The sequence below is a fragment of the Aptenodytes patagonicus genome, chromosome 15 (assembly GCF_965638725.1).
Source record: "Aptenodytes patagonicus chromosome 15, bAptPat1.pri.cur, whole genome shotgun sequence".
NCBI classification, from domain to species: domain Eukaryota; kingdom Metazoa; phylum Chordata; class Aves; order Sphenisciformes; family Spheniscidae; genus Aptenodytes; species Aptenodytes patagonicus.
This window is the reverse complement of record NC_134963.1, coordinates 8715986-8741530: the sequence shown is the minus strand read 5'-3', so window position 1 is coordinate 8741530 and position 25545 is coordinate 8715986. Positions and strand designations below refer to the sequence as shown.

Here is a 25545-nt window from a genome sequence, read left to right as displayed (position 1 = left end):
GACCATGATCAAAACAAGGACTGCAACAGGGCAAGAGGGGAGAAGTGCAAAAGGGAGATGAGGTGACAGAGGGTTCCCTGCGAGAGGAGGGACTTGACAAGAGCAAAGGAGGGCTCTGAAAGCTGGGAGCAATGTGAAAATACAAATCTCCTCAAAAACGCAGTTCTAACATCACCCCTCTGGCCGCTGGGGATCCTGCGGTGCACACTCGTCACCTGGCTGCCTCCGTGCCTCCACGCCCCCAGGACACAGCCCTGGGCTCTGCAGAGCAAAGCTGTTCTCCACCTCCTGCGGAGCGAAGGACTGGCTCTGGGAACAGGACTGGGCGCGTGCAGAGCTGCCGTGGGGTCCGACTTTGAGAAAAGACAATCATGGGGAAGAGCCACCCCCGGCGAGCTCGGGGTGGTGGAATGCGGAGGGCTGCAGTTTCCAGCACTGGGTTGTGTCTCCCCAGCTCGGTTGCAACCCTCAGCTCCCCCCTGCCCACCCCCTGGCCGGCCACACTGCCGCTCACTCCGTGCCCTGGGTCCCCAGCTGTGGAGCAGGGCTGGGCTGTGGCAGCATGTGTGCTGGCCCGGTGCCACGGTGCAGGCCTGTCCCAGCACTTCTCCAACCCCTCCAATTCATTAGCACGGCACTCCCGCCTCCCCCTCGGGCCCAGCTTGTTTCAGCTCCCCCATCCCACATGCTGCGATTCTCAGGGTCTTGGTAAAATTTGGCCCTGGCCCCAGACAAGTCACTCGGCTGGCCAGCAAGTGGAGCAGACTGCAGCCCCATGTGCTGGGACAGGAGCCCGGATAACCGCGGTGCAGCTGGTCACACCGGCATAACCAGGGGGCTGGAAGCAGAACCAGGAGCCTCCCGCCATTCCCCCATGGGTGAAGGAGCAGCAGCTCTGCCCCAGAGCATCTGCCCCACCGGAGGCTGGGACTAATGGGATGCTGAGGAGCATCTCACCCTGCTCACATGCGGCTCCCGCAGACCTCTGCGCAGCCTGGCAGTGATGGCACTCTCCTCGAGTTATTTTGGAAAGGAAACATCTGGGCAAGACACACACGACCCCCAGCACTGTGGGGAGCCTGGGATTGCTCACACAGGCAGAGACCCAGAGCTCTGCCGAGCTGCAGCAGGCAGCCAGGCTTCTCAAAACACCCCCAGAGCCATTCCCCATCCCACTCCCTATGGCCACGCCTGAACTCCCCGGCACAAGCCAGCCTGCAGCCCAGGGCCCTTCTCGCCTCTCTCCCCCCAAGACTCCGGTGCCGAAATGCAGGCAGGTCTCCAGCTGAGCTGCCTGTACCCCAGCTGCAGCTGCTGCCTGCGGGGCTGTGCATGCCACAGCTCCACGGCACCCAGGGGGATGAAACCAGCACACCTCTGCCCGCCCCGGGATGATCTGCTCCCCGATTCATTTGTACCCAAGAGGCACCATTAGATCTCAGGCCTTCCCCTCAACAGCGCCGCGAGGAAACAAGAAAAGCTGCTACACAAGCATGAAATAAACCGAACAGCAGTCGCAGTGCTGCACAGAGCTATCTGTAACTACGTGTGTTCCCCAGTACAGAAGTGCTAGAAGTGGGAGGAAGGCAAGCGAAAGATTCTCTCTCAGGCCACGCACCGATTCTTACTTTGAAAAATTCCTTGTCAGCAGCTTAGAGAGCACAAGAATAGCTCGGTGCAGATTAACTTCATTAGAATTACTGTTTCATTAACGGCACCAGTGAACATTTACCGACATGCATTCAGCAACGGGAAGAGCTTTTTCCAGACCGAAGTTGATTCAGGCCCAGTTATTTTGCTGTGGCTTTGAGTGCTCATTAAAAATTAGCAGCAGTTTTTCTAGCAACAAGGAACAGGTAATTCTGAGGAGGGAAGCAGACGTCTGTCCTCAAAACAAGGGTAAAAGCACCTGATCATCCCACTGCTCCCCCAGACGAAAGCATTTTTGGGCGCAGCAGAGTTACCCCCCAGTGCCCTCAGACGCAGCATTTCTGAAGGCGTCAGCACTGCCTTTTTGGGGTACTCCACGTCTGCCGTCTTACCAGGGACTGCGCAGCCATAAAGAACAACCAGGATTTTATTGATTTGAAAATACATTAACCATAGAGAATAGAGCTTTAATTTTTCTTTCTGAACAACAATAAGGAACAGTTTACATAAAAAACCAAAAGCATGGATAAAATAATATAAAACAGATATTATACCACAGTGTGGAATTCAAATAATCTAAGAACATTAGCAGCACTTCTACAAATATATTAAAAGCTGTAGTGCTCATTAAGCTCAGATAGAGCAACTCCCAGAGACCAAAATGGCATCCAACATATAAAAGCAGCAATTCAGTGTAGGGCAACATAAAAGTCTAATGCCAGTACATCAGATACATTCATAACCCTGCTGTTGAGAGGTAATCCCTTGTCCCCCAGAGCTTGGGATGGTACCTGTCATCTCCACAACGGCTGCAGCGGGGTGACAGCCCAGCGTCACCCGCTCACCCTGCCAAGCTCTCCAGAACACACCTTAGCACTAGGGAAGTGACAATCATGTGTCTAAGGTTACAGCCGAGTTGGATTTTCAACAAAAAATTTTCATTAATGCTGTTTGTGAAAAACAGCTTTCTCCTTCCCTGGCTCCTGGGAATTATTCTCCAAGAAGAGACTGAATTTCTGAGAATTTAAGCAGATCTTCTTATGTAGTCATGAAAATGAAATTTTTTAGTATCTCAGTATCCAGTATTAGGATTTTCAATTCTTTATCTTCCTTAGCAGTGAAGCCACACTGATTCTTAAAACTTCCATGTACTTTTTGAGATCTTGTGCATAGTTTAAATTTTAGCATTGATTTATTAAAAAAAAAAAAAAAAAAAAGGATAAATGGTGCTTTTTACCCCTTACAAAAAAGTTGATGAAAAGTGGCCTTCCTCCTAGCCGTCTCCCACTTCAGCAGCGCTTAATGCCCATCCCCTGCCGCGAGCCGAGCTCCTCAGAGGTTCTCACTGCCGCCAAGGGCGATGGCTGCTCTTGCTGGGCAGAGGAAAGCGGGGGCTTTCTGCGGCAGACCCGAGAGACTCAGCAAACCCATCCAGAGGGGCAGAGGCTGGGACACAACCCGCCTGGCTCCAGACACGGCTGTGGGCGCAGGACTGGCCCCGGCTGCCGGAGCCCCGGGCGCAGGCAGAGCCGATGGGGCCACAGACCCTTCGTGTGCCAGCGGCTCGGGAGCGATCGCACCTGGCCGCGGACCAGAGGCTGTCACCTGCAGCTCCATCTTTGGGCTCCCCGCTCAGTCCCCGTGTACAAAATCAATTTAAAAAAGGAAGTTATTGAAGTACTGAATGAGAATTTAAGGTTGAATATGTTTATCACTAATCTAAAGTTAGACACATATTAAAAGGCTATGGCTATTCCAACAACGTACATTCTCCAGGAAATTCAGGATTCGGACAAAGTTTAGAAGAAACCCAAACACCCCAAGCTGTAGAAACGCACAGCTATGGCACCAAAACAGCCTTAACTTTGCCCCACGCTGCCACCATAAAACATAAGTGTGGTGAGTGTGACTGGGGACCACAAAGACTTCAGGCGCCTTAATCAGCGATATATGTTTACTTCAGGGCAGGCAACGAGGATAATGACCTTGAGCGAAGATCACTGGAGTGCTTGAAATAGTAGGCAACAGTAAGTGGCATTTTATCTACTTCAGGGTATCTGAAAACTTTCATAAGAATTTCTGAAAACTGGTTCTGGTAAGAGTTACAACCCTTCCATATTGCTAGAAAATTGTCACTTCAGCTGTGAATTGTGCTCTTTCACTATCAGTTTGTGCTCACGCAATAGTAAAATGCAGAAAATGTGCCCAGAACTGCTCGGTACTACTGGAAATTCCCAAATGGAGTGAAAAATATTTGACAGATGTTTTGATGAAATGACAATCATTTTGGCCCCACTGATGAACAGGCTCAGAGGCTACTACTAGCTGAACAGCAATGCCACAGTAGCGAGCAGCAATTTAAGACAGCATAACATATTTTTAAAAGCAAACTTACGTGATGAGAATCCTGAAACTAGGATGGTACAAAACAAAATAGGTATGGTCCCATACCTATTTTGAGGACTGTTTGCCACAGTGGCTCCCAGTGCAGAGAATTAGCCAGCTACTCAAAGTAAATGGGGAAAGAAAGGAAAACTAGCCAGCCAGATTAAAATAAGTAAATAAATAAAGAAAGAAGAAAGAATAAGAAGAGTCTCATCCCGTAAATTGCTCTTTGCCACCAGCCTGCCACAAGGCTTGTGTCTCCAAGGTGGGATTTAGGGATGGGCTCAGCTTGCCCATGGATGGGTTCCCAGCAGAACTGCAATTCCTAGCTACCAGGTCAAGAATAGTCACTTCTCTTGATCTGTTTTTTACTTATCAGTGACAATGGTTGCCGATACCTGCATTTCTGCTGCTGGCTCTAGTTACAGTAAAAGGTATATTTGGATATGTTAAGGGATGTTCAAAATGTAAGAGGCTGGATGAGAGCAGAACAGGGTGGCAGCAAGAAGTTCCCATGCAAAAAACCCTCTCAGTCTTCATGAAAAATGTTAATAGCAAAGCAAATCAGAGACTCAACACAGTAAGAGAAAAAATCCTATAAAAATCGCACATTTAGGAACAAAGACAACTTCTAAAGTGTTTACATGAGAAACACTAAAAGAGATGGGTACCAAGAGTTATTTGGTAGGTTGCATCAGCAGAAAGCTCAAATGCAGAAAGAGAACCCATTAGTAACTCCCTCGGGAGAACACGGGGCCTGGACACAAACATTCACTGTATTTAAACATACCGAGATTATCTGCAAGCTGAGCAGCTCTAACAAAAGATAAAGCGAAAACCCCACACCTCTGCGGATGCTCAGTGCGGGTGCAATGTGAGTTGAACAGCTCAGCACGTGGAATCCATCCTTCCCTCAGGCTCAGCTCTGGAGCGACCTGGAGCAGAGAACACAGGCTGGGGGCAAGTGGGATGCAAACCTCGCTGCACCCCGCGGGAAGGATGCAGCAGTCTCGAGTCAGAAGGCACAGCAGCTCGAGTCCCTGGTCCCACAGCGCGAACAACAGCAGGCTAAAGATAGTCCCTGGCTTGTAGTGCCATTGCACAGGGTGGATTTCAGCTGCCCGGAGTTGCTGGGATGAGACATTCCTCTCCCACAAGGAGCCAGACAAGATTACTGTATATGGGCAAGCATTCCCCTGCGACGGGCTTCTCCCTCTGTGGTAAACAGGCAATCCTGCGGCTGCACAGCCGGGAGAGATCTGTGCCATCTTGCAGGGCCATGGGGATTCACGCTGTCGGAAACCCAGAATAATGCTGTCACCTCAGGGCAATCTAGCAGAGGGGCAGAGCCAGGCAGGAGAGGCTGAGGCAGGAGAAGGCCTACGAACAGCTGGACAACAAAAACCTTTGCTTAAATTTTAGTAGCTTTCAACCATCGAATAGATCTCGAGCCCCAGACTCCTGGTGTTGCTTCATTATGGGTCTCCACACAAGCACATAAACCTGCCGGTCGGACAGCGGCTGCCCCGGAGGGGTCAGCAAGGAGCACAGCTGCTACCCGCTGCGACTTCTGATAAGATGCTCGAAACCAAGCTAGGACCGTGTGTGGACAGGGGCTGTGGAAGGGCAGAGCACAGGGACTATCACAGCCTATTTCTGACCTCCCACAGCCGCTGTCCTGCCACTCCCATGCCGGCAGCACGGCGAGGGTCTGGCAGGGCGGGCAGCCGGGGAATGGCACCGTCCACCAGTGCAGGGCCCGGAAACCGTTCACGTCTTCTGTCTCAGATCTGCATGGGAACACAAAGCTGGACATCCAAGTTCAGACTCGAGTTCTCACGGGAGTATTCGGGAGCAGATGGTTTTCGCTGACTTTTGTACGAACTAGAGTAGAGCAGTGCGTGGGGCGCACCGCCTTCAGCAGAGCTAGTCTGGATGGGCACTAGTTAGGAGAGCAGATCAGCTCCGCAAGTACTCCGTACAGGTCATGTAATGCTCCCTTCCTGACAAAACGGTACGATCAGCTGCAAAGGAGAATGGCTTTAGTCCCAATTTAAATGGCATACCATATTCTTTGGACTATCTGATTTCTTTGCAACCCACACCAAGCCTGAACTCTGCAACTGTTCTTACCCAAGCCAATCCCAGGGCAGGCATGAAACCCTGCACAGCTCGAGCAGAGGTCTGCTCCTGCAGACTCTACTCAGCACCACAGCTGGAATAAAGCTATTTTTTTAATATTTTTTTTCTCCTTTTTCAGTTTTAAAGTCAGAACTAAAATCAAGCCAAGCTGAGGTCACGATGGTTCTTCTGCTCTGAGCTTCCCTGTTGCCGTACCAGAATAACTCTCACAGTACAGGGACAGTGACAGATTGGCACATCATGGAATAGGTGCTATAGAAACCACACAGTTCGTAGAAGCAAAAGATTTCTTCTCCCCCCCTCAAAAAATAACCCACTTAATTCACGTATTTTCTCTCTATACTGTATATATATTATATATAGACACAATTTTCTGATAAACATTTACAAGATATTGTAAAGAACATTGAAAAGATATATCTCCATTTGCATAACAATGCACACTCACATACTTAAGTATACAAGGACACACAGTAATGTACAATCAATAAATAAATACTTTTTCCCCCCAGAAGTTATTCAAAAAACACTGATATTGAGCGGCCCAAAGACACTCTCAGTTAATACAGACAGCAAATATTGTGCAGAATTTCTTGGCTGTTTTTGTTTAAAAAACCAAGAAAAGAAAAAGAGAAGCTTAAAAGATAAAGTGTCAGCAATGTTGCTTGGTAAGACTGTGTTTAAGTTGACCTATTGGTTCTTGTCCCTCAGAAAGGGGAGGACAGAGCACTTCCCTTCCCCTTCGGAGAAGGTGATGCAGGCAGACTATTACCTGTCCTAGGACTTAGAGGGAACAGGAACAGCCTGGTAGGGAGGGCACAAGCTTCCCGCTCTACTTTGTGGAAAGATGAAAGATTCACATATGAACTGGCAGATTTGAAGCTCAAATGCCTTTGTTTCCTGGGCTACTACAGACCAAGCACTCTTTGGAGATTTAATGCAGAAAATTGCTTCAAAGAATTTCCTAGACGGTTGGCACACATTTGCTTGTTGGGATTATGAGAAATGAAAGGCTCCCCATTACTCTCACCCCCTGCTGCAGTCCTCTTCCCCAAAGGGTTCAGTACCTACTACTGTTCCCTGGTTTTTCTAGCTGCAGCCTCTGTGTCCCCGTACTGCAGAAAGACTAGCTGATTTGCTCAGAAACTGCAAATCGCTTCACCACACTGCAGAACTTTTCTGAAGCAGCAGTTTTCTCTTCTGCAGATTTACATCTGTCTTTTTTTTCTGCAAGCAACATCTGACACATGCCACAAGTAAATACAAAACACAGTCAACACAAACAGATGTTCCACAGAAGAAGGGAAGGGCCCCTTTTCCCTTCTGGTGAGCAGCACTCCAACAGCAAGAGAAGAGCAGGGCCTTATCTTGCAGAGGGGAGGAGGAGAGCACACAAATATCACACATTGCATGGAGGGGGAACACAAATTTTTGCAGCAAAACTTGAGAGAAAGTACCCTTATAGAGAGCTACAACCCAGCGTCTTCCCTGCTGCTGAAAGCACACATTCACAGCAGCCTTCTGTGGCCATGACAAAGCCCTCCCTGGCCAAACTAGACCTACCAACAACCTACACCTCTCCTTTTCCTTTATTGTTTTTACCTGAGTTGAAAAATGAATCCAAACCCCCCGTAGCGCAGCCTTAGCATGACACAGCAGCTCAGCTCTCACGCTGGTAGTGCTGGAGAGGCACTTCATGCAGCGTGCTCCAGGGGCTGCAACACTGGAGAGCCACTGCAGGAAAAGCGGCCACAGAAGTGCATCTTCCAAAAGCAAAGACCACTCAGGGACCCTGGGCTATTTTCCTCTTCACAGACATGTGCAAGAAGCCCACCAAGACCTAACTGGAGACTTTCAGTGGACTTAGGGGGCTTTGCAGCCAGCCCCAGAAGCACACAGAAAACCTGCAGGCACCAAGGGGATTGTTTGCACTGTCTAGCTTTGAGCAGCTGGTCTTTTAATTAAGAGAGGAAGAGACAGGCACCTTCAGAGGGAAAGTCAGGACAGTCACCGAAGTCAGGAGCTCTGACTTGCCTTCCGAGGAGCTCTCCCCTAACAAGGGTTGCAGAGGAACGATAACGAGACCAGACTCCTAACACAAGCAGCTAGAGTAAGGCAGGTACAAAAACCTCAAGTCTAGAGTTCCCAGAGGAGGTTAGGACCAGATTTTCCAGTGTTCAGAGAGCGTTACAGAGGCTGGATTTTGAAAGAAAAACCCAATGCTGAATTTGGAGCTCTTCTGGATGAAAATCCATCCAGAGCTGAAACTCTTGTGTGCTCAGATATTGTAGTAACAAACAACGTAAAAATCCCAGGGAGAGAACAGAGCCCTAAAAAAATACTAAAGGGGATGCTATGCATCAAGGGACAAGATCAAAAGAAGAGGAATTTCTGTCATCAAAGTCCCTCTCTGTTACTGGCAGAACCTCATAACGTTAGTAAGAAACTGAGTACTGGCAGCATCCCTGTCTTGCCCAGGCTTGCAGGGCTGGCTGGCTTCCCCGTGCCACAGGGTAACGGCTGTCCAAGGAAGCAGCTTTATTTCCTTGCAACAAAGGCTGTCGAGCCCGAGTCGGCCCCGAGGAGGGCTGGCAGCGCTGCTCTCCCAGACCCCAAGCTCCGACCTGGGATGCTGGCAACTGCCTCGGCAGTTGTGGTGGTAACCACACGTGCTGCCCTTCTGCTGTAGCAAGGCAAGGAAGTGACTGCCTGGGTGCTGCTTCCAAAGCAAGTCCTTAGCAATAAAATGCAACTGTACAGATCTTTGGTTAAGTCACTGAAGAAGGCTGCGAAGATCTGAGCCGGGCCCCTGGACCTAACACTGAACACAGCACTTGGAGAGCTAAGGGTACTTCCAGTTTAGACAGCGGCATGCGTCCAACTACCTTATTTCCACAGGTGTGGCACTTCGAGAAAAAGGAGAAGGGGAGGAAGCATTGAAGGGGAGTCCCGGCTCTTTGTCTGGATGCCTCGTCTTCCCCATGTCCTTCATTTGTTCTCGATCAGAGTCTGGACTTTATAGACAAGGTCCCGAGCCAGCTTCAGGATCTGCTTGGTGTTGTGCCGCTCAGCCATTTCTGGAACACAGACAGAAGGAACCCACAAAGAGGCTAGACCCGCGCAGCCCGGCGTCTCGAGGAGTCCCCCCAGCCTCACAGCTCTCTGCTTCGCAGCCGAGCTCCAGGCGGGAGCTGAAGCTGCAAATTCCTGCCCAAGTCCCCAAGCACCATCCCTTGCAGAGACACCTGACTCTGAAGAGCCGTCATTACCCAACTCATCTCGGGATGATTACAGCCAGCAGGAAGCACAACCTACGCTCACAGCTCCCTTCAAGCATGGCAAGGTGGGCTGTTGCCAAGGATGGCAGGGTGGCTTCCCCCAGGCACCACCAGGACCCCCTCAGAGCCTGACTGTTCAAGGGCAGTCAAGTTCAACTCTACCATCGTGTTCCAAGTATCAGCATCGCACAACCATACACTACTCTGTTTGTTTAAACATTTACCAGTATAGCCCAGATATGACTGTCTATAGTCAGACAGACACGTGCTGCCTACATCTGAGCAGCTGCCACAAATTCAGCCCAACAGAACACAAGCTGTACCGTTGAAAAACTTGATGATGTCTGTAAAATCCATGTTGTTCTCCAAGATTATGTCCCGGTACATTTCCACCAAAGCCAGGGCTATGAAGAGCACATAGTGCGCAGAGGAAACGTGTGCAGCTGCCCAGATGGTCTCCCAGACGGCGAACACGTCATCATACACCAGCTCTGTTAGCAGAGGAAAAAGCCCAGCAGTTACTACACCAGCCACGGGTTTAGAATCATCCTGACTCACAGAGTTCACAGCAGCACTGGGAAGACACGCTGGGTGGTTTCTTCCCACAGGAACCTGTTCCAATTGGAAGCAATAACTCAGTCATCTATAGAGACAAATATTCTGGCCTGCAGCAGGTGGCACAGGCTTCAGGACACAAACCCAGTGGAGGCTCACCAGCAGCTCTGGAACAACAGGTTCTGTATCTAGACAGAAAAGTCAGCCACAAATCTACCAGGGAAAAGCAAAACAGGAACACATGGTAAAAAGTTAAGTTCAGACAACTCAAGTTGCAGAGTGTATTGAGAAGCACGGAAGCATGGCAGACCTTGCCTTCCCTCCCCATTTGCTGGTCTCAACTGCCTCCCTCCCAGCACACACCTCTCTTGAAGTCCAGAAGAAACCATCGGTAGCAGAAGTAGAAATGAGTGTAATCACCATTCTGGTGCATCAGCTCGAAGAGCTCAGAGTCCAGAATCTGCCAAGAAAAGCAAAAGGAAACTCATCAGTGCACACCAGAGGCACCAGCTGTTCCTCTGCCTGCCTTCCTCCATTCCCACTGCTCTCCTACCACACCATCTTCCACCCAGCTTCTCCCTCCTTTGCAATCCTGGCACGTGTCACTCCCAGGCTCTTTTTACAGCCCCCTGCTCTCCCTCCTGCTTCCTGCCACTGAAAGCTCCTCTCAGCCCCCCTGAGACCCCCGTCCCAAGAACAGCTTTCCCCCTCTGGTTTGAGAGGCTGCCGACCCTGTGCCAGGACCCCCCTACCTGGATCAGAGATCTCATGTTGGCAAAGTGGGTGTCCATGGCTCCCCCGTGGGGGAAGTTCTGATTCATCCTCTTCATAAGCTCCGTGAAACAGCTGAAAGCCAGAGCCTCTGCGCAGGGAAGAGAGACAGTTACTGCTCCGCTGCACAGACACTGCTGCATCTGCACCCATGTCACCACACCCTGCCATCCACTCGCAGCAGGAATATCCCTTCCCGCTCCACACACACAGAGCCAGGGCTGCGCAGCAGGGACTGGCCTCGGAAACACACCTCACACTGCAAAAGGTACATGCTGTCCCCAGGTTGGGCTCCTGGGAGTCAGACAGCATCAAGGACAAACGGGATCCTGCCACAAGCTGCTCCACACCTCCGAGCACGGGACCCTCCCACTGCAAAAGGCCACCACCAGCCCAGCAGATCCCCCCACGCACTCCCACAAAGGTATGGGGACAGTGGAGCAGAGCTACCCACTCACCGTCATCCAGGATGACCAGGAGAGGGGCTAGCAGGTCACACATCCCCTGCACGTAGCCAATCTCAATGTGCTGCCAGATGTAGCTGTGTGAGAGAGCAGAAAAGGTGGCCCGTGAGCCCCTCCTGTGCCACGCATGAGTGCCACAGCCTGCCACCTCACTTGCCCGTGCCCTGCCTCCATTCCTGGGATGCTAGCATTTCCTACATGCTGCCACCAACGCACGGCAGCAGGCAGGGCAAATCAGACCTGTTTATTCTGTTACGCCTGTGCTCCGTTCCTCTACAGCCAGCCTGTAAATGATTAAGTTCCCGTGGTGACTTTCAGGTAAGCCATGCGTGGCACAGCCCCGGATCAACACCCTGCAATGGTCACGGCCATTGCAGGGTGTTGATCCGGGGCTGTGCCACAGCCATTGCATAGAAATCAGTGCAGGGAAAAGTGAAATCAAAAAGCACAGCAAGGTGGGGTGGTTGGTCAAAGGGCAGAGCCTGACAGAGTTTGTTAATTTATCTCTCATTCTCTCCCTTCCCCCTCGATTCATCCTCTTGGCTCTCTCTGCATGACATTGCCTGCTTCGCCTCCCTGGACCCAGTGTCCCAGGAAGCAACCAGCCCTGCAGAGATATCTTCCCATATTTGGTAGCAAGTCAAAATGTGTTCAGAAAGGACTCGGATCCACTGCTGGCACAAGGAAACAATCTTTTCCATCCTGCCCATTAGTTTTCCAAAATCTGCTGTATTGTAGGTCTAATCTCAGCAGAGATCTCCAACTCTGGCTGTCAGATAAAGTGACAGCTCTAATGACATAGCAGCTTCTCCTTATATTTGCAAGATGAGTAATAATATTTTAGCCTTCGCTGCCCCTGAAGAAGCTGCAGCTGCTGAGCTGGAGCTGGTCTGAGTCGGTGAATGTCACACAGCAACCTCTTAGTCACAGGGACTAAGCAAAGAGAATCAGAAACGCACCCAGGTATTGCTGTCTCCTGGGTTCTTGGGTAGGCACTAACCACTCGGTCACTTCAGGCACTCCTCATTAGCACCACAGCTCTGCGGGCTGAGCCTCATTAAAACATTTTCCAGGCATATTCCAGAGAGCAGGTGGGCTGCACTGGGTTGACAGCACGAGGCAGCATGCATGGGCAGCCCCAGGGAGCCCTCTGCTTTGGCCAACAACCCAGACACGCGGCAGTCACGGGGCAGAGCAGCACAAGGCAGGACGGCTGGACTCCTCGGTCTGGTAACCGTGAGGTTCTTGGAGCTGTGGCCCCAGTTCTAGGATGATGAGGGGATTTGAGGGAGGAAGTCAAGGAGGCAAAACTCAGTCACCAGAACAAAGTTTGAGGCTCCAGCCTCAAGGTGAATTCAGGGAAACCAGCCACCGTCGCAGGAGGGCTGGCAGGCCCCCACCCTGACCCCCGCAGCTCCCACCTGCACATGATGTTGCGGAGTTTCTCCAGGTTGGCAGGGGTGAAGTACCAGTAGTTGCGGTCGCACCGCTGCACATCCTTCTCAATGCGGTGCAGGTTCACTGTGTACATGTCCAGTAGCTCTGGCTGCCCAAAACAAAAGCAAAGTTGATTTGTTTTCAAATAAAAACCAAAAAGAAAGTTGCAAGGGCAAAGGAGCGACAGGGCAGAGTTTGGGTGGAAGGTGGAGCGCCCCTGTACACACAACCGCAGGATTAGCACAGGGCAAATGCAGGTAAATAGTGGGATACCCAAGAAGAAACCCACTCAGTGAACAAGTCCATACTTACAGAGTAGGTGACACCTGTCGAGGAGACAGCAGACGTTTCACTGTTGGCCAGATCACCTACAGCCAGAGAATCCAGCTGCGGGTACAAACTCTCCATCTCCGGCTCCTCAGAGAGGTTATCTTCACTCTCCACCAAGCTTTGCTTTTCAGCTTCGCTGTCTGCCCAGCTCTCTACCACAGTCAGGGCTACAGCGTCACGATCACGCAGGACCCCTGCTGAGCTCTCATCCATGGAAACAAAGTCCACGCTTCCACCAGTGGGAAAGTCACCTTCCAGGCTGTCTTGGCCCTGCAGCTTCTCCTGCTGCCGGGCACCATCTGAGTCCTGTGGGCCTGGCACGTCGGACCCACCAGCCTTTACCTGAGAGCTGGCTGAGGATTTGTTGGTTTCCAGGGCACCTTCCTCATTGCTGAAGCTGCGCTCCGAGAATCCTGATGCGATGGAGAAGTTCTGGGAAGAGGGGTGGCCAGAATCAGGGGAACACATGCCGTTGGGAACCGTCCCGTTGGGGATCTTGCTTTGTTTGCCATCTTCCAGGTGAGCATCTGCTTCAGTCTGTTCCACTTCATCAACAGATTCAAACACCTGCAAAGCACGAGCAGAGAGCCACGTGAGAGCGAGCAAACCCCCTGCATTCAGCAAACTGTTGGGAACATAGGCATTATGTCCCCAAGAGCTGCAGAGTTAAACTACTGAATGCAGCTCTTGGGGACATAATGCCCATGTTCCCAACAGTGGGGAGGGAGGAGGATCTGCTCTGTATGTGCAGGGCTCGTACAAGCAACCAGTGGAAGAAAGCTCAGAGGACTTGAGGGCATTTTAGCTTACTAGTGCTGTGCCTGGCTGTGGCTCCACATCTTCGCTATAGCGAGAGACAACTTCAGCCTGAGCATCTAGCTCCCTGTCCTACTTTAACCGGACTCTTGGAGGAATTTCCGGGCACAGTCCTCAGCCTTTAGGTTCCCCTGCCTGGATTTGGCAGGTCAGTGCTTGGTCATTTGCACAACTCGGAGCCCACAGTCGCTGCTCCAAAGGACTACGGGCAGTAGTCCTTTACTCAGTGTAATATATTGGGCAGAATGTCATTTAAACAGGTTGGTTAAACACATGGTTACTAACATACGGAGCGGCCAAGGGCCCTCAAGTGTGAAGGCCACATGGGGGTTGGTCCTTCAAGCCTGGGCACGGCAGGCTGGTGAATATTAAACACCGCCAAGCAGTGCGCAGTTCTGACCATAGTGGGTCCGGAGGCAGGTTTGTGAGTCATTTACCTCCTCCAACTACCACTTCTGTTTGCCAGAAATCATTATGGTTATTGACTAGCGATCAACCCAAGCCAGGGCAGAGAGACGTATGCTGTTGGGTGGCTGGTGTCTGAACAAGCAAGAGGGGACAAAGCGCTGCCACTCACCTGCGTGCTGGAGCTGGAGTCGCTCTGCAGCCGGGCGTGATTCTGTCGGCCAGAGCTGCAGCTTTGCGAAGACTGCAAGAGAGAGGGAAAAGGCCAGTGAAAAGGCAAAGAGCAGGGTGTCTGGAGCAGGGGGAGGCTCAAGCCACGCTATCAGAGGTGGGTACATCTGCATGTAAAGAACAAGCAGAAAATGCATCCAATAAATTCTTATATTTGACCCATGAAAGACGTTCATGTCACATCAACTCTGCCGTGCAGATTTGTCACAGCGCAGCACCCTGCCTCAGCCTGCCACTGACATTTACTGTTGGAGAAGATGACAAAAAACAAAGTCCCAGGCTAATCCAGTTGTTCAAGCGCTGTATGTTTGGGTCTGAAAGGAACTGCTTTCTTCTGGCCTTCAGAGAGGTCACGCTGTCTCCCTGGAGTGCAAATTTCTACAAAACTCTGTCCTAATTTGGCAGCAATGAGGCTCACCCCATCTTAGTTTACATAAACGATGAAGTCACAGGCTATAAAACAATCCCTCCAAGCATATTAATGTTTTTTCCTTTTCTTAAAGGACAAATACTGATGTTTCAAGCCAGACTCAGTCGAGGCAGCCCCTCTAAAAGTCAACAGCACCCTTTTCTGGCTTCCAGCTGAAGCGCAGAGGGAAGCATCGGGCTTTGCAGCGACCAGTTCAGTGCTCTGCCTCGTGGATTCCCTCTGAGCAATGAGTCTTCACTAAAGAGTGAGTCCTCCCTGTTATCTGAGCCACCTCTGTGCCAGGCTTATCATAGCGCAGGAGCCTGCGGCTGCTCACTCTGCACGCAAGTCGGGATGTATAGAGCAATGACATCACACACAAACAATAGGGTTTTAAGAAAACAGGCACTTTCAGAACAGCAGCAGGAGTTGTCTCCACCCCAGTATTGTGGGTGCTTGCTGGGCAGGGCTCTGATGGAGAGAGGAAGGGCGACAGTTTTCCTCCATTACCATGGAAGCATTTTGTAACAGGAAATTTCAGGTTAAGCTGGGAAAAGGGTGAACCTTTGCATGTATTAACTCTGCCAGCTCCCCTCCCAGTGCATGTTCCCAGAACAGGCAGACGTGAATGCAAAACAAGAACCACAGTGGAGATGCTGTGGGGATGGGAATGATTCAAGGGGCTTCAGCAATGCCAGCCGTGCAGCCCTACCTCTGCTCACCCCCAGCGAGAGCTGTGTCATCCAGCTTTCGCACACAGACCCTGGTTTGGACTTGCCTTCCCTGCATCTCTCCCTCCCTGTACACACACACAACATAGCCTGCATGGTTGGGGCTGAGCTCATCTCTTTCCAAAAGCATCCACACAAACTCCCCAGAGGAAACCAGATGAAATCTCCAGTGCTGCACCTACCGGGCCCTTTTCGGCTTGGCCTCCATTTGCCTCCGGTGCAGCAGCACGAGGTCAGATAACCCAGCACCACTTGCTCTGCCATGCCGGGCTGTTCTCCTCCAAGGACAAAACCCCACATGGAAACACTCCATGGGACTCTGTTCCCAGGACTGCCTTTCCTTTAACAGGCTTTTCCCTCCACACCCTTTGGTTTGGGCTGTGGATCTAACTCCTCACTGCACTGCTATAAGCCAGTCCCATGGAGCTGGGTGCTGGGGCCCAGCTCTGTCCCACGACGGCACAGTGTACCAAAGCTGCCTCGAGCCCTGCAGGCTCCTTCACAGCCAGTCCTAGAGTCACCCCGCTCCTCCTGCCCACAGGCGGCGGCCTAGGCTTCCTCTGTGCTGAGCAGCTGATGGAAGGAGGGAGTCAATAAGCCCACTGACCTGTTTCACAGCTCCTCAGTGCCACAAACATGGCCTTCCTCCCTCCCCCTACTTCAACACTGACTTCCATGGAGCTAATCCTGATGTGCACCAGGAGTGCAAACTGGATAACGGATATCTCATGTTCTCCAGAAACACCCACAAGGAACATTTCACAGGACTGGTCAGAGTGTCTGGGTTAGGACACGCGGTTCCACAAACGAGTTCTGGGCTGGCTGACCTGCTGCCCTCTGCCAGGACCCCCTGCCCTCTCCCTGCTGCCCCCGGGTGCTCTGTGACAGCACCCCCACCCAGGGTCACGGATGCAGAGCTGTTCAGTGCTGCTGTGGATACTGCGGCTGCAAGAACCAAAGCAAATTTGTTAGAACTCCAATACGTCACTCAGGCTGCAGACCAAAACCTCTCGGTCAGTGCAGTACCACACAGTGTGGAAACTGGGGTCATACTGCGGGAGATGCCCACTCCTACTGCTAAACACTCTGGAAGAGCAGATGAAAGAAAACAAGTAAGAAAGCTCCAACTCTAATTTGCACAGATTACAGTAAGCAATGAGGCGCAGAGGCAGGCAGAGGTCAGAGGAGGAGGGTGAGCAAGAACCATGTCTCTGTCCCTCCCTGTAGCACAGGTCAACACGGAGCCTGGGTGGGCACAGCCCTCCCCAAGCCCCCTCACCTCATTGCTGATCGTCGAGTCCCTGTGCATCATCCTCTGAATGTGGGAATCCAGACTGGCCCCAGAGGAGCACTTGGCCAGAGCTGCTGCGTGCGACTCCTTCTCTCGCTGCCGGACAATGGCCTCGCAGCCCAGCCACTCTGCCATGGTGTGCTCGTAGCAGGTGCGGATCTGGTCATCAGCCTGCAGCATTTAGAGACAAAGGGTCTTTGAACAGATGCCCCTGGAACAGCCCAGAAACCAGTGCCTCCTCCATCCCCCAAACAGACCTGCACAGACAAGCTAAGTGCATGCTTGCATTAACTATGGCTAGATGGGACATGAAGTCACCCATCTCTGGCACGGTGACAGCCAGAGCCTGACCCACAAAACCTTGCAAAAATTAGGATGGAAGAATGACCATCCATCTCCTTCCTGCCTCCCAGAGGTGCACAGGGCACTGAACATCAGCAGCCAGCAGCTGCACAGGGGAGCGTCGAGCTTGATCCTATCAATTCTTGCTTATCTGAGTCTTTCTCCCACCTCCTATCTACAGCTGCAGTACAAAGGGGACACAACACCCAGTGGGTTCACAGGGTGGACTCTGGCATATGGACGCTTCAAGCTGTGAAATATCCAGGGCACACCAATGCAATACACCAGGCTGCTGAGCTGGCAGCACACCCATACCAACCTCTTTCCTTTCTGCCTCGGTCATCCCAAACTGATAATGGCCCAAAAGGAAGGGCCAGACAGCCTTCCTGATCTCGTGCTGGATCCCGCCATAGTAGATCAGCCGCAGCAGCTCCTGGTCCTCATAACTCTGTAGGAAGAGCTCTGAGTCAGTGCACAGACACAGCCAGGACCACAGCCCATCAGCTGGCAGATGCCAAGGGCAACCCCAGCCCAGCCATGCCGCCTTTCAGCACCCAGAATGCTGCCCAGACACTGATCACCTGCAAACTCGCAGCCCATTCACTGCAGATGCTCTCTCAGATCTCCACTTGGGCTTAAGCACAGCCAGAGGCCCCTGCAGATGGACTTTTTGGGAAACACTGGCTCACCACAGCCAGAAAGTGGCCCAAAGTCACTCAAGGTCACTGCTGCGCCTCTGAGCCCTGGCAGCACATCAGGACCGTGGCACTGGTCACAGCTCTCCAGCTATCCTGCCATAACAGTATGCTGGGACCCCCCTCAAGACCACAGTACTCGGAGTGACAGACACTGCTGCAGACAGGCTCCGAACAGAAGCATGCTAGGGAGAGCAGCCTTCGTTCCCCGGCTTCCACGTGTCAAGGATTAGGAGCCCTAGGCTCTGTGCAGGCTGGGGCAGGCTGCGTGACTTCTCTTCTCGGGGAACTTCTCAGTTTGCTTTACCTTACCATGCTACGACCACCTAAGTGATGCTGCCCTGGACATCCCAAGCCCACCACAAGTGGCATGTCCCAAGAGTGTTGGCCCTACCGTGCTGTCCTGCAGGTATCTCTGCCATATGTCCACAGTCAGTCCCGAGCTGGCATTGCAGGGCACATCAGGAGACACGATGTTGTGGTTAACCAGTGCAGATAGGTGGGTTCGCACCGTGGAGAGGTGTCTGCAGTAGGCCAGCCCTGCATCAGGCAGAAACAAACATTCAGCCAGGGAACTCAGGGAGCCATGAGGATGAAGTGCAGAAGAAAGCTCTGATGAATCTGGTCCCTGAAGGAGACCCTATGAAGCCACATCTAGCCTAAGCAGCAAAGCAGGGAGTCTACTGGGACAGGTCAGTATCTTATTGTCTTGTACCACCAGCACTGCTGCTCACTGGACTGAAGTCTGAGGATCAGAGTTCAGATGTTTGCTCCCAATCCTGAGCAAGTGTACATAGGGCCCTGCATGCAACAGACTGGTCCCAGTACCCTTGGCCACCGTCCTGCTGCCTCAGTACCACTCCTAGCCCGGAGCCCAGGACCTTATCCTTTGCCCATCACACATCTCAAGGCATCCTGGATGTGACAAGTACTCACAGCCATAGAAGGCCCGGGAGAGGATTTGGTACTTCATATTGTCACACAGGAGCTTCAGCGGAGCTCTGCCAATAAAAACATATCAGATGTGAGGAGAGGAAACGCTCCCATGTATTCCCTCAGCCCCTGCTTTGCTCTGACTGTTCCAGCTTTGCCTTCAGAGGTGCACCACGGAACCTCTGCTCAGCTTGGGAGCAGCAATATCTGCTGCCAGGACATGGCCACAGAGCAGCTGAGACATCCCAGATGAGGGGACAAGCCTCATTTCAGTCTAGACATGTCCCATTGGCCCCTGCAAATGGTCCCTGGACAACCAAGCCGAGTGTGAGGCTGGAGACACCACTTGCACCATAATTGCTCTAGTTCAGCCATCCAGCTGGGCTTTCACATGTAACCCTTGTTTTATTTTACCTGTATTTCTCAAAGCAAGCAGCAGCGGAGCCGTCATACCTTTCATGGCTGCAGCCGTTGGATGGCCCACCGTCAGAGGAGCCACTCTGAGAGCAGGAGGAGCAGGAGGACTTGCGGGTGCTGGGCTGCCACATGGGAGGCAGGCCAGCACCCGCTGTGTCCATCAGGTCTTGGGGCACTGTAAGAGGGCAGAGAGAGGAGCATCAGATACTGTCTGGCACTGCCCCAGAGTCAGGCGAGCCACAGGAGATCAACAGAGAGGACAGTTTCCATTAGCAAATGCAGCATCCCACACTCTTCCCAAGGAGACGCCAGCAACCAGGTAGGACCCACACCAGGTAATCACAGCACCAGCACTGGTGAGCTCAGGAGAAGAGAAAGGAAACAAACAGCATTGATGAGAGAGAGCGAGAGAGAACCATCTGCTAATTAACTACAGTGCCTTCAGCAAACTAATGTTAAACTGCTGAGTGCTGACCAAAGCAGAAAACAAACACCCAACCCAGAGAGACTCAAGACAGGGGGCTGCAACAGACTGTCACACAGATGAGAAAAAGCATGATTGAAATCAACCGTTGCCCCAGGAAGAGTGGATCACTGGAAGAGAAAAACCCCCAACTCTCAAACACTAGGATCCCATCCAAGATTCAGGGAAAGACGGGAGCATCCAAATCACAAGACAGCAGATAAAGACTTTGATGAAGAGGTTGAGAGAGACAGCAGGAGCAAGTAGCTCTTCACGTTGTCACTTGCTAAATCCCTGCTTAAACTCAGAAGTGCTATTGCAATGGCCTCGGATCCTGCTCAGGTATTGCCCTGCAAACCGAACAGGCGCAGAGCCAGTGCAAGGGGAGCGTGCAGCCCCGAGAGTCGAGCTGCCCCCACGCTGAGCAGCTCGGCTGCTGTCCTGGTCTGGAACAGCCCCTGCCCTTCGGTCTTGGGCCCCCCTAGGAAAAGGCCATCATGAAGAAGGTGAGCTGTGGGATGCAGAAAAAGATACAAAGAATAATCCTATTCACTCCTCCTTGGAAATTAAATCATGGTAGAAATTCCAGCTTCCAGCTGGGAGAGGGCTTTCTCACTTGCCCTTGGTCTCACCGACTCTCCCTGCTTGTGGTATTGAGCAAGAAAAATATTGAAATATTCCTATTTCCCTCATACTGAGCAGGTGCTGATGGGTCAGTGACGGTCAGCAGCAACGGGGGACACCTCTGCAGGAATTACCAAGTGACAACACAGGCAAGCAGTAATACCGGACACAAACGACAGCCGCATTACACTGACGCCCAGAGGCCCCCAGAGCGGCAAGGGGAGGTCGGGATGTGATGGGGACACTCGGAAACCATTTAGGGATCACCACCGTCTTGCTTGCAGCTGGTGTCCTTGCGATCTTCCCTCTCACAGCACCGATGAAGATCACAGACGCAAGGAATGGATGAAAATTACCATTAATGGTAACTAGAGACACAGAGAGAGGACAAGGGCACAAAAGAAAGGGGAGAAAGGAATAATCTGTAGAGAAGAAATGACAGATGCAGTTCCACCCCCCTCTGGGAAGGTCCACAGGAACCGCACAGACTTTGATGATGCCAGCTGAGGAGATTGCAGCAATTCATTTCACAGAAAATTTGGCCCCCAGCATGGAATTTTAAGGGGTAGATCAAAAGGAAGCTACAGAAAGGAGCATCTCTATCTGCTATTTTAGCCTCAATCAGATTTTTATCTGACTCACTGAATTGTGTTAGGCAGCTGAAGGCAGAGAGAACTAAGTATAATCTTAACTGATGTTATGGAGGAGTCACAGGAGATGTGATTGCCCCCTTCTAGCCTCAAAAATATAGGAACAAGTTTTTGATCAAATTTCATAGCTTTTTAAAAGCACTCCACAAGTCTTCTATTGCACTCTTGGTTTTTCGCCCTTATAAAATCATCTACAATGTTCCCAGAGGTCAAAAAATTGTTCTTAGTATCCCACAGAAGAGTGAGGACAAATCTACAGTCACTTCAGCCAAACACATTGCTCAGATCATTCACAACCAGACATTAAGAGAGATTTCTGGTTTGGTGAATCCAGCAGCATCCTCTCCCTTGCCCTGTGAGCTAGGGAGTGAAGACACATGGGTCAAGCCTGGCAGTACACAGAGAAGGGTGCTGTAATCTCTCTTTTGCGCTGCAGGAGCAATGCTGAAGGAACATAGCTGGATTTAATGCAGCACTTGCCGAGTTGGCTTGGTGACAGCAAGAGAAGAATCAGCCCTGGAGGCTTGTGATGGTGAAAAGTGACTACCAAGGAACATGACCAAAGTGAACCTTACTACTGAAACTATGTGCAAGATTTTTTTTTTTCCCCAACCATTAAGGCAGTCATGGCCTGTTGTGCAGCTGCAGAAACAAAGGACTCAGTAGCAAGTGAAAGGTTAAAACAGAAAAATAAAACCCCAACCCATACATAGAATCATAGAATAGAATCATAGAATCATTGAGGTTGGAAAAGACCTCTAAGATCATCCAGTCCAACCGTCAACCCAACACCACCATGCCCACTAAACCATGTCCCTAAGTGCCTCATCTACTCGTCTTTTAAATACCTCCAGGGATGGGGACTCCACCACTGCCCTGGGCAGCCTGTTCCAATGTTTCACCACTCTTTCAGTAAAGAAATTTTTCCTTACATCCAATCTAAACCTCCCCTGCCGCAACTTGAGGCCATTTCCTCTTGTCCTATCGCTTGTTACTTGGGAGAAGAGACCGACACCCACCTCGCTACAACCTCCTTTCAGGTAGTTGTAGAGAGCGATGAGGTCTCCCCTCAGCCTCCCCTCAGCCTCCTTTTCTCCAGGCTAAACAACCCCAGTTCCCTCAGCTGCTCCTCATAAGACTTGTTCTCCAGACCCAGACATGATATTGAATAAAAGGCAGTACTGTTACAAGCAAAGCCCATTTCTCTGGAACCATTTCCTGGCGTGAATTGCCATATGCCTGTCAGTGCTGCATCCCCAGCTGCTCGTACCCCCGTGATAACCCACCTCAAACACTCTCTGCCAACGCACTCACCGAATTCAGACTGTGTCCCTGGGTAGATTATCCTGAAAACGTAATCTGTGGCTTCGTCATCTTCCTTGTCGGACGCAGACTCGGAGGAGCCCTGGGGACTTCGCTTCCTCAGCTTGGGAAACACCTTCCCCTAGGTGAACAAAACCTGTTCTTCACAAGCCGCCCCACGCTCGACCACGCAGGCCAGCATGGTCGCTGCCTCATTTGCCGAACTCCTGCCCAACAAGAGCACACGCTTTGTCAGCCCGGATGATGTTTGCATGTTCCCTGTGCTGGACCAGCCTTTGGATTAAGCTTTCAATTACACGGTGAATATATAACCTGTTTGTGTACAGGGTATGTATAATCCATGCAGCATGGCCAGGTCCATGAGAACCAAACCTACCATGCCTTATGGCCAGCACCCCCATACCACCTCCCTTCTGATTTGTCCGAAGGGTCTGTTTAGCTGTTCAAGGCCATGAGCTAAACCAAACTGCCATATTTCAAGCCCACTTTCCTTCTTAGTTTCGGGAGGGGGATTGTTTAAAATGCAGCAGCCCCTAACATTGGGCAGAGGGTCCTCCCCATCAGCTCTGTTCTGAGACACTCCACAAGGAAACACCAGCAAGAACCCGCAGTGCCGTGGACTCAGGAACAAGCCCAGTTTCGGGGTGCCTACCTTTCCCCGCTGCGACCAGAGGGGTGGATCCAGCTGCCCATGGGGCAGGAGGCCGTTCTCCAGGCAGGACAGGAACTGCAGTAAGTGCCCTCCTCTGGGGAACCGCAGTGGGGGCCTCTGAATCCCATCCTGGCTCACCAAGACAACCGTTCCACCGCTGTCTACTATTAGCAACAGTGACAGCAGAGAGAAGACACACACATGAATGAGGGAAACGTTACCAGTCAAAAATGCAGAGGACAGGCAAGAAAGCTCAGGGAATTGTCTTTTTGGTATGCAAAATGAAGAATTTCTCCCTTGTTTGGATTCTTCCCTAAGTGCGTTACAAGTCTGGGGCCCTGGAGAAGGCTTGCCTGGGAGATCGCACTCTTGAAAACCACAGAGCATTGCCCTGCAGGGAGCGCTCCCCAGCCAAGTACCACAGCCAGGAGCTGGTTTAAAGGTTTTCCTAGAAGCACTTACATGGTAGTGACCACCCAGAGCTCTGGACATCTGCCCTGAAGCTGAATCAAAACATCCCCATATGGGCACTCCCCAAAGATTAAATGAAGCAAGTGTCAGGGTGGTAACACCCTCCAGCAGCCCCCCACTCTGGCCTTACCTTGCTGGTGACAGTGCAAATAGACGATCTCCTCCAGGCGAATAGTCATGGCATAGTCCCAGTACACGCTGGAACAGAGAAAGAGAGGAAGCCATGAGCTTCAGGGATGCAAAAGGCTCTGCCTTCTGTTCACATCAGCTCCAGATCCTGCCTCCAGCTACCCTGGCACCAGGGGAAGCTACAGAAAGGATGAGGTCCCAGCAGCAGTGCGACTGCCACGAAGCCAGCCTGAGTCAGTGACAACATCCCTCCAGAACCAGTAACTGTCCCTGCCACTACAGCTCAATCAGGGCAAGGCCAGTCCCACCTGCCCTGGGCTGTTTCTCTATCCTCACATCGTTCCCAGACATGGACAATGTGCCCGTGGATCCTGGCAATTGCAGGGAGGGACGTGGAGCCCTGCAGAGCTGAGCACTCTCCTCTGGGCACCCTGGAAAGGACTCCTTGCCCTGCTGCGGTGCTGGGAGAACCCCATGAACCTGGTAGGAGCAGCCCCGGAGCCCCAAGGGAACATGCAATGCAGTCCGAGCCTGGGCTGCTGCTCTGCTGAGCTCCTGTCCCCAAGGGAGGGGGAAATAAACCCTCACAATTTGTGGGTTTTTTCAAAGCTGAAAATAGATTTGATCCCAGTTGCTTCTGTTCGAGAACTGCGCTCCCTGAGCACAGGCGCCTCCAGGTGACTGAGCAAATCTAGAAAAGATCTAGAGAGACACCAGGAGGAAGCCGGGGAAGGGGATCTCGCCAGGAGACACGTGGCCTCACGCAGGGTTTCATTTCTGTGGAGAGCGGAGAGCCTAGCAAAAGCACTGCTCTGTGAGGGTGTCAGCACTTAATAACATCCTACTTCTTTGCAGCAAAGCAAATTTCCAGATTCTGAGCAGCTTTATCCGCCACTTCACAAAAATAGCGCTTAAAATAAAGGCATTATAAAATGGCTTATAAAGACAGTTAAGGACGGGAAGGGGTGCGTAAGAGTCACTCCTTGTAGATTCATACTTACTTTGTCATCTGACTCCTCTCTTCCTTGGTCACGTCTTGACACTGGGAAGTTTTAGAGCTTAGGCTGATGCCCAAGTCAAGAACTCAGAAAAGTAGTGTAGAGATGAAAATAGCATTTTAGGGGGAGGGTACCAGGTAAAACGGAATGGCCCAGGGGCCAAGAAGAAAGGGGAGATGAAAAGAACACAGGTAAACAAAACCCAAAAAACTACAATTGAGAATAAACAAAACTGACAACAAGTTTTGCTGAAGAAGATCTTTATCGTAGGTCAAAGAATCAGTGTCCTAAACACTCCAGCTTTCCTGGAGCATTTGCTGATGGAAAGGGATTTTGTTTGCTTTGTTTCATTTCTCAGGCAAATTGGGACCTGGCATGATTCTGAAAGGATTGCAGTATCAAAGAGAATGCCAGGAGTCCATAAGGCAATCCCAGACAAAAGGACACGGCAATGCACCCTGCCAAGCAAACTAAGCAGACTTCAGGCCCCCTGGAGGAACAAGCTCCAGGGACTCCGTTAAATCCAAGGGACTTTGAATACCTGCACATAGGATCAGCTGCAGACTGCACCAAAACAGCACTACAAAACGGCACGCACTCTGTTACCGAGGTGTGATTATCTGGGCACTGCTCACGTTCCCTCTCTCTGCAGATATTCTTCCCCTGTTTATGAGCTCCTCAGTTCCCCAGATGAAAATAACCACGATAAACGTAAAAGCACTGTGTAGTGTGTAGAGAGGGCATTCTCCTGACAAAATCCCTGGGGGCAATAAATGAAACCACTTTGCATCTTTCAGAACAAGCACCCCCCAGTTCCCTTGCTGAACACTTCCCAGCAAAGACAGGCAATAGCACAGAATCTCACAGTATCTCCCGCAGCCCACCTCTCCCACCACCTCAGGCCTCCTTCCCCATCCCTTCCCCTGTTACAGACTCAAGGATGATTGTTTTGC

At 51.3% G+C, this 25545-nt stretch overlaps 1 protein-coding gene across 8 annotated transcripts in view; it reads right to left on the bottom strand.

Annotated features, from left to right (window-relative positions):
- Positions 1-2059: 2059 nt before the first annotated feature.
- SGSM1 (small G protein signaling modulator 1) overlaps positions 2060-25545 on the bottom strand; it is a 50300-nt gene continuing 26814 nt past the window's right edge. For 2 of the 8 annotated variants that reach the window (XM_076352585.1, XM_076352592.1), the window contains 18 exons: positions 24596-24658; positions 23596-23663; positions 22995-23158; positions 22334-22463; positions 20558-20737; positions 19319-19457; positions 18869-18933; positions 18327-18472; positions 17557-17685; positions 16884-17066; positions 14406-14477; positions 12995-13579; positions 12667-12791; positions 11240-11322; positions 10763-10872; positions 10374-10470; positions 9779-9946; positions 2060-9254 (listed from right to left, as the gene is read on the bottom strand). In XM_076352585.1, coding sequence (XP_076208700.1) covers positions 9166-9254; positions 9779-9946; positions 10374-10470; positions 10763-10872; positions 11240-11322; positions 12667-12791; positions 12995-13579; positions 14406-14477; positions 16884-17066; positions 17557-17685; positions 18327-18472; positions 18869-18933; positions 19319-19457; positions 20558-20737; positions 22334-22463; positions 22995-23158; positions 23596-23663; positions 24596-24658 — 2596 coding nt within the window. In that variant the 3' untranslated portion in view covers positions 2060-9165. The remainder of the gene's footprint in view (positions 9255-9778; positions 9947-10373; positions 10471-10762; positions 10873-11239; positions 11323-12666; positions 12792-12994; positions 13580-14405; positions 14478-16883; positions 17067-17556; positions 17686-18326; positions 18473-18868; positions 18934-19318; positions 19458-20557; positions 20738-22333; positions 22464-22994; positions 23159-23595; positions 23664-24595; positions 24659-25545) is intronic. The other 6 variants (XM_076352587.1, XM_076352586.1, XM_076352591.1 and 3 more) reach the window with 6 other exon arrangements.